At 36.6% G+C, this 8,960-nt stretch overlaps 1 protein-coding gene across 4 annotated transcripts; it reads left to right on the forward strand.

Annotated features, from left to right (window-relative positions):
• The first annotated feature begins 2,991 nt into the window (after positions 1-2,991).
• LOC130743263 (DNA repair protein RAD51 homolog 2) lies at positions 2,992-7,985 on the forward strand. Of its 4 annotated transcripts, XR_009021407.1 has the most exons (13): positions 2,993-3,185; positions 3,351-3,464; positions 3,569-3,721; positions 3,852-3,955; positions 4,069-4,132; positions 4,206-4,261; positions 4,869-4,949; positions 5,091-5,150; positions 5,248-5,339; positions 5,419-5,541; positions 6,356-6,499; positions 6,806-6,962; positions 7,653-7,985. XR_009021407.1 is itself a non-coding variant. In XM_057595427.1 (12 exons), the coding sequence occupies exons 1-12, from the start codon at positions 3,102-3,104 to the stop codon at positions 6,847-6,849; spliced, it is 1,119 nt and encodes a 372-aa protein (XP_057451410.1). In that variant the 5' UTR covers positions 2,993-3,101; the 3' UTR covers positions 6,850-7,985. The 4 variants fall into 4 exon arrangements, 3 of the variants coding, with proteins under 3 accessions (XP_057451412.1, XP_057451410.1, XP_057451411.1); XM_057595427.1 differs by having other exon boundaries at positions 6,806-7,985; XM_057595428.1 differs by having other exon boundaries at positions 2,994-3,185; positions 5,422-5,541; positions 6,806-7,985.
• Positions 7,986-8,960: the final 975 nt, after the last annotated feature.

Genomic DNA, 8,960 nt, shown 5'->3' on the forward strand with positions numbered 1-8,960 from the left:
AGTTGGTTGGGTGTCTCTCTCCAGCTACAACGACCGCAAAATTCTATTTATATTTTCCGAATCCTTCCGGTATTTCAAGGACAGATTTTTTAAAATTGTGGCATCCCACCGCCTTCTCAAACTTATTTTGAATGAGGAGGGACTGTGCAAATTCCCTTTGTACTGGTAGTCTGATCAGGTGTCCACCCGGAAGGCTCCGGAAGACCCTGAGAATGCTGCGGTGAGGCAACTTCAATCCCTTCCCCCGATGAATTGTTCTGACCTGATACAAATATAGCACCAACCGGAGGCATTGCGAGAATATTTGGGTAACAACAATTTTATATATTTTGACATTATTAAACCTTGACGACTTGACCTTGTGTACCTTGTTTTTTTTGCAGGTAAGATGAGTGATATGACCAACGCTGAACGCAAAGCCCACTTCGAAAAACTCCAGGCTGAATTGGGCAATCATCCCGCAGGGTCGAGCAACGCGCCAAAGGCCCACTCCATAGATCCAGCTGCTGTCAAATCTGGCCCCGGCGCTTCCTAGCGCAAGGCTGACCAGGTTGCTGAGTCTTCAGCTCGACCAAAAAAGGGAGGGGGGTGTTCAGAAGAAAACACCCCAAGCTCTTGATGTACCTTCTTCTGAGTCACTCTGGGACGATGACTACCCCTTCGACCATCATGTCGATAGCCAGCTTACCTTTTCTAGAGATGTTGCCACTTGTGAGGGGCTTGGCATAGAGGCTATGTGCAGTCAGGCGGTCACTTCCTCCATCCGCGCCGGCTTCTTGGGTAAGCTGATTGCCTTAGCTTTTCAATCGCTGAAGAAAAGCCACCTTGAGGATCTGACTAAGAATGAAGATCTGAAGAAAAAGTTAACTGACCAGACTTCCATCCGGGTGGGTTTGGAGAATGAGCTGAAGCTGTTGAGATCTGAGAAGACACAGCTGACCAGTCGGGTCCGCGAGCTAGAAGAGGATAAGGCTACTGCCCAGGCGTCTCTTGCTGCTGAGGAGGCTAAGTTAGATAAGCTGAAACAAAAAATTTCTACTGAGTATGCAAAGGGTTTTGACAGGGCCTTGGAGCAAGTCAAAGCCATTCATGGTGATTTGGATCTTTCCGCCACTGATACTTGGAAAGTTGTCAAAGATGGAGAAAGTGTGGATGAGTAGCCTGGACGCACTTCTTGCTATGGATGGTGTTTTGGTACTAGATGATGTTCGTCATGTTTGTCCTTGACATATTTTGTTTACTTGCTTTATCTTCTATCATGTAATTGAACCTTCAACTATGCTCCTCATTTTAAGAGGTCATTTGTTATGAGAATTTTCCTTCGATCTTAAACCCATGCTGTATGCCAAAAAACTATAACACCATTTGTGAAATTTAGCTCACTTGTCTTAGAGGTAAGTGGCAAGATGTCATGACGATAACGGAGCTCACTTGGTTTGAAACCGAGTGGCAAGAGCTCGACATCTGACCGGGGTCAGTGGAGAAATTGAGCTCACTTGGATTAAACCAAGTGGCAGGGCTCGACATCTGACCGGGGTCAGTGGAGAAATTGAGCTCACTTGGAATAAAACCAAGGTAGCGAGGTTTGGAGTCCTTCCGCAATTGATATCATTCTACACACCTTTTTTTTTTAAATGGGCCTCATCAAAAACTCCCCCCTAGTGGGAGAGAAAAGAGTACCCTCTACTTTTATTCAATGAAAAGCAAACGTCAAATACATAAATTTGAAATAAAAATGAAAACTTGGAGCTATGAGCAAACGTCAAATAAAAATGAAAAGCAAACGTCAAATACATACAGATCTGAGAAAAATGTGGTCATTTGAAAAAGGGGGAGAGAGGAATATGTACAGAGACAAAGCTTATGAGTTCTGGGTTTCTTCATTTGAAAACTAAAAGACAAAGCTTATGGGTTCTGGGTTGGTGAAAAAGGTAGGATTTTGGGGGTTTTGGGTTTTATTTTTTTTGGAGATTTTGGTTTGAAATAGAAGTTTATGATGATGAAGATCATGGTTGCTGATTTTGTGATGAAGATGAAGATCATGGCATTAAGCAACATGAATGAGGCTTTGTTTCTAGTTTTACATATTTTCCACTGATTGTATTCGATTTCTATCTTGCTTTCTTTTTCTGCTTTGTTGTCTTGATGTAAAACTCTTACTGAGTTTTTAATTTCTAAACTTATCAATATCATCTGTTTTCTTCTAAAAAAGAAAAAAGTGGTCATTTGGTAATTTGGCTTAATTAAGCTTGAAGGACACATAGAGGGAATAATTATTGGAAGAGGGGTAAAAGGGTCATTTTATATGGTTGTGCAAGGTTACACAACCAAAAACTTGTGCATATTAAGGGGATCCTACTTTTTTCTGCATATTATAAAAGCATTCAAAAGCTACAAAAACATTATCAGTAATAAGACAATTAGATGCAAAAAAACGATCTAAGTATCACTGGAATATTTTTTACAAGATAAGTTAAAGTGATTTTTTTGTTACAATAAATTAAGTCCATTAGCTATGGTTTTTATGGCTATTTTGAATATACTTATGAGTCCATATTGGCTAGCATGTATATGTTACAAGCACAAAAAAGTGTCTTATTTAATATTTATACATGAAAGTATAATGTTCCCAAAGGATATCTTAAATTATGTCTCTTAATGAAATATTGACATATCTTAAATTTGAGTACGAATTTGACCAATGTTTTTTTAATTAACATGTCAATAAACTTATTGATGAGAAAAAAATGAAATAGAACTTGGGAATGAAAGATTCCAATCCCTTATTTATGAGAATATACATTGCCACTTAAATTTCTTAGCAGAAGGGATTTTACCTCATCACCAACAACATACTTATTCTTTTTAAAAAATAAACAACATACTCTTATTAATAATATTTAAAAAAATAAAAAAGTTATTAGCATTATTGTTATTTTTAGCATTATTGTTTTAGAAACAATAAGAATTTAAACCCTAAATCCCCAAAACAACGACGAAAGAAAACTCTGAATCAAGTTTGGGTGTTTTGACGTTCCTTCCTTGATTCATTCCCTCTTCTGTTTCCCGCCAAAACAGAAGAGCAGAGAAAGGAGCGAACGATGGCGAACAAGGTCATCAAGCAGATGGGATTACCCAAATCCATCGCCAACATCTTCACCGCTCGTAACATCATCACCGCCAAAGTAAACTTTCCCTCTCAATTTGCTTCCCTAATTCAATTTTGTTTCCCCTTTATATTCCATTCTCCGATTTTGCTCAGAAATTTCCTTTTATCTCTTCGAATTATCTGCAATTAGGTCTTCGTTTTTCAGAGAAATGATGCATTTTTTTATTGTTCAAAATCACAGGACGCGTTGTCTCTCACTGATTTTGAGTTGATGGAGTTGTTGGACGTTGGAATGGCAGAAGTAACATCTGCCATGGCACACATTAGTGAAGTTGTGTGTCCACCTTGTCAAACTGTATGTACATCCTCTTTTATTTTTTTAGATTTGTTATTGTTACCATTATTTCAATTTGTTCAGGAATCAATTACTGAGTATTTGTGATAATGATACTGTTGTAGGCGTTACTTCTGATGGAGCAGCGAGTACGCAATGAGAGCCTGGCCGGTCATCTTCCCACTCGTTTGAAAGGGTTGGATGAAGCCTTGTGTGGTGGTATACCCTTTGGTGTTTTGACTGAGTTGGTTGGTCCAGCTGGAATTGGCAAAACACAGGTATAATTGGTTTGCATTTAAATTTATACCAGGATGAATGCATTTCAGATTTGGATTATGCTAAGGTTTGAGAGAATATTTTCCACTTTCCAGTGATTGTTAATAAGGATAGGTGAACTTTTTATTGCAGTTTTGCTTGAAGCTCTCACTGCTGGCTTCAATGCCCGCGAGTTGTGGAGGCTTAGATGGCCGCGTGATATATATTGACGTTGAATCCAAATTCAGTTCGAAAAGGTACTTGAAACACACAGGCATTGTGTTTTTCGATTTCAATAATATGATATTATTCAGTGTTACATGTTTTCATTGTGTTGAACACTAGTGAATTCGCTTCTTTTATTCCTCAGATTGATAGAGATTGGATTGAAGAGTTTTCCTGAAATATTTCACAAAAAGGGAATGGCACAGGAGGTGTGCTGGTTATCTCTCTCTCTCCCTCGCTCTTATATTTTCTTCTGAGGATTGTCTTAATTGACATATGCAGATGGCTGGTAGAATCCTGATTTTGCGTCCTACATCACTTTCTGAGTTTGCTGAGTGGTGAGAATCTCCGCATGACTTTATTGTAGTTATTCTCAGGTACCCTATTTTAATAATTTAAAACAAGAGAACTCAGTTATGTTGTCTCAAATAGATGCTGCAATAGTTTAAATATTTTTTAGCACTAGAGAATGGTCATAAATTATGAAAGTTATGATTCAGAAGGGCAGAAGAGAAATAATGCAAACAAAATGTGAAAAGTTCAAAGTTTGGCTCTTTGGACTGGACGGGGGGGGGGGGGGGAGAGAAAAAAAGAGGACCGGGTTGTTTTGGTGTTATACTTATACAACATTAAATGGTTACTTTCCCAGTTGAAACAGGTTACTGGTACACCATACCTACTCTGTCAAGACTGTCTTTCTGTCTCTGATCTGAAGGAAAAACACGTTATCAAAGCTTATCACTAGTTTAGAAATGAACTTGATATGCAATTGGGTTTCTATTAGTCTTAGAGTCTCTTTCTGATTCATGACTCTCTTAACCATTCTAGTAACTTACGTTGTTGAACTTGCTACTTGTCATAGCTTTTATTTTATTCTGCCCTTCCTAAGTTTCTATAAGACAAGTGACACTGTTAATGTACTAAATGATGTGTTAACATTACCAGTTTGAAGCAGATCAAAGTATCCCTCCTCCAGCAACACGTAAAGTTGCTCATCATTGACAGCATGGCTGCACTGGTTTTAGGGTGAGCTTAACATTGGGGCAATGCTTGTGAATAGTATATTAAAGGATACTTTCTTAAAATGCGCATCAAAATTTTAATCATTCTTACAATGTCCTCCGATGCATATCTCATACATACAGTTTGTTCAATTTTTCTGTTCAGTGAACATGATTGTGGGGCTTCAAGACATCAAGCATTGGGTTGGCATGTTTCTTTTATCAAGTATGACTATACCATCTTTACTGTTACGAGTGAGATTTTTGCAAAGGACAACTGCTTGCTTCTTCCTCGAGGTGGTACTGATTATAAACATGTCTAGGTCACTTGCTGAATTTTCACGAATTCCAATTGTATTGACAAATCAAGTAAGATCTCAAACTGGTGATGAATCTCGCATGTATTCGTTTCAAGGTATGATGAATAAATTATATTTGGATAGAGCTTTAGACTGTGTAGTTTAACTTGTCATTGGGCGTTTTTACTTGTTAAGCAGCACAGAGCCACTCTATTAAAAAAGACAATCCTGCTACATATGATTCTCATCTTGTTGCTGCCTTGGGCATTAATTGGGCTCATGCTGTGACCATCCGTCTTATACTTGAATCCAAATCAGGTTGGTTAATTTTCAGTGATTTGTTGTGTTTTTCTGTAACAAATGATCACGTGTATGCCACTGCCACCTGGATTTAACTCAAATTGTTGAACTGGGTTGAGGTCGTTATTTAAACTTATGGTAATGACTCATTACTTAATTTCAAGTTAGATTGTATTTGGAGTTGTCCACATATGGAGAGAGAGGGGGCGGGGAGAGAAGTCAGAAATTTATATAAATTGTTAATAGTCAGATGTCCCATTTATAAAGTAAGTATTTTATATGAATGAGTTTTGTTACATGGATCTGTTGTTCATTCTGACAATTTTTGGTTAAAATTTGGTAAGTGATTTGAGATTGAAAATTTAGCAATTAAGATAAAAAGGGGAGAAAGAGAGATAGGGATGGAACACAAGATATTATGATTTGCTAAAAAGTCTGGATAATTGTGATACAAAACGCTGACCTTATACCCAGATTTATATTAACAGTATGAGTGTGTTTAGATTTGCTTTTTTATTTTTGTCTTGAAAATACTTTACAATTTATATCTTACTAGAAGAGTTTTTGAAATGAAAAGAGCAATTTCCCCTCGAAACCAATCATAACCAATACATGCTAGGTGTCTAGGTCAAGTACTAGTGTAGTACAATTAGTAAAAGGCCAACATAAAAACACTCCGGCCTAACTAACACAATGTAAGTTTATAAGTTAGCTCAATAGTATTCTGACAAGTTCTAATGTGTCAACCAACTGACCAAGTATTTATTGTAGATTGTAATACATGATTTTGTTTGTTTACAAATTTGAATTTGAGTTGTTCAATTTCTTGCAGGTCAACGATTTATCAAGTTAGCAAAATCTCCCATATCACCTCCCCTGGCTTTCCCTTTTAGCATAACTTCGTCAGGGGTGGTTCTGTTGGATGATGATGGGATGGAGATAAGAGGGCCAGAAATAAATACTATTCACTGTCAAGGTTTGTCTTTTAGCTTTTTTCCGGTTAGGCCTTCTGAGTACATTTTAAGTGAGCAAGTAAAATACTTGGAAAGTTAAAACCATATCCCATAAATGACGTCCACAACTTGTACTATATTTTATATAGGCATGATTTCCCTAAAAATAAGCTCTTACTTAGGACATTAGGTTGAAATTTTGTGTTAAATGTGCCAATGCTAGAATCTTGAGTTGCAACTCTTAGAGGGTTTCCTTAGTTTCTAATGTACTAATGCTAGAATCTTGAGTTCTTGAGTGACCTATTTCATATTTCATGAAAAATATGCAGGTCAAAATGCTCTGTTTAATTTTGAAGGGGTAAGGCACCAATGATCAGTCCATAATATGTGCCTGCCAATTATATGGTGTGTCATGACAGTATCCATTTATGTCCCACTCATATCTATTAGCAGTTCAACAATCCATCTGCTTTCAGAAATTCTGAGGTTAGTTCAGTTAATGTCCTTGGAATGTATATCTTATTGTTCTAAGCTTTCATACTTGCCCCGGAGCTTCTGAATGTATTTTTCCAGCCATATAGCCTAAAATAGGTAATTGTGTTAATTATTTACTGCGTAAATTTTTCCATATTAATTCTCTTTACCTTTATCATGAGATTATTGATGGCAATTGAATCTGAAGTATTTCGTGTCTTTAGGCTACAAATATCAAATATGTGAACACGAATTCTAATTTAATTTTATGAGATGATTTAGATCCTTACATTTAGTTGTGGACAGTTGCACGTTTCCCCCTCTGCCATTGTTTGTCACCACTCACGATTATGTTTCTTGTCTTTGTAAAAATAAGTGAACTATAATATCATAGCATGGAGCTCAGCTTGTTTGATTATTTTGATCGAATGTATTAGCTTCATGACTTCAGATCTCAACTTTGAGTCGGTGACCATGTGGTTCCAAAATTTGTTGAACTTATAATGCTTCACTTCCAGCACCTTGCAAGTATCCATTAGTCATCATCTCATCAAGCAAATCTTGCACTAGGACTCATGCTGACTCAAAGATGATTTATTTCGTATTTGCTTCTGTCTTTCGAAGACTTTTATATGCTCATATTTTGTTCTTCGGAATAAGCTGTTTAATTATGTTCCTAGAATTTATGTTCCTATATGTTAGGAACGATGGTCAGGTATCAAGGCCACAAGAGAGATTGGCTCATCATGAGGATGTGGGCCCTAAAGTATGGAGGGTATATTCTAGGAGGGGCAAGAAAGGGAATAGTGGCTAACCGTCTAACAGAATAGAGAGAGATTGAGTGATTGTAATATCTCCAGTATATAAGGAGAGTAAGAGAGGTAGAGTGGGTATCCAGAGAATTGCTAGCTGTTAGTATGGATAGGAAGCATTAGCAATGCTTCCTATAGGAGCATTGCTCTGGGCAGAGTATTTGGGAGCACATTCCTTCTCTGTAATTTCTTTCCACAATCAATAAACAATAACTTTCCTGCATTTTCTCATTCATTTGTGGTGTGTGTGAGTGGGTTCCTAACACTATACTTGCCTATAACTTATTTTGACTTTATTAATAACGGTTGAAATAATGAACTGAATATACTTTTACTTATTTAATGACTTCCAGTTTTAAAAACATTAATAAATAGGTTTCCTCAAAAAAAAAAAATTAATAAATAGGTAGGCACAAATAAAACATGGACTCGAAGTTTGTCCCACAGTAAATATGTGATCATAATCCACTTACTGCCTTTTTTTTGGTAAAACTTTTCTCAATTCATACTTATAGATAGTTGGTGATTATAAGGGTTCAGTGTTTTTTGTTAAAGGAAAGAGTGTACACTGTTAGGATTAAAAATCCAAATTGAGTTATTTTAAAATGAGGAGCCCACTGCAATTTTTTTTTTCAAATAAGCCCAATGTACATTGTAAAGGGTAGAGTGGGGACTGAGGACTGATAATCCTAACTTTTGGGCCATTTTGCACACTAACATGATTGTAGAAATACAAACACACTGTGGACTTGCTTTGTTTCAAGGTAAAATACTTTTATGCATTATTTATTGATAGCACAATATTCTCATATTAATAAGTCAAATGAAAATAGTCTAATCCAACATTATAGTGAACATTGAATACGTGCCTGCCAATTATATGGTGTGTCATGGCAGTATCCATTTATGTCCCACTCATATCTATTAGCAGTTCAACAATCCATCTGCTTTCAGAAATTCTGAGGTTAGTTCAGTTAATGTCCTTGGAATGTATATCTTATTGTTCTAAGCTTTCATACTTGACCCGGAGCTTCTGAATGTATTTTTCCAGCCATATAACCTAAAATAGGTAATTGTGCTAATTATTTACTGCGTAAATTTTTCCATATTAATTCTCTTTACCTTTATCATGAGATTATTGATGGCAATTGAATCTGAAGTATTTCGTTTCTTTAGGCTACAAATATCAAATATGTGA

Source organism: Lotus japonicus, chromosome 3 (genome assembly GCF_012489685.1).
Source record: "Lotus japonicus ecotype B-129 chromosome 3, LjGifu_v1.2".
Lineage (NCBI taxonomy): Eukaryota > Viridiplantae > Streptophyta > Magnoliopsida > Fabales > Fabaceae > Lotus > Lotus japonicus.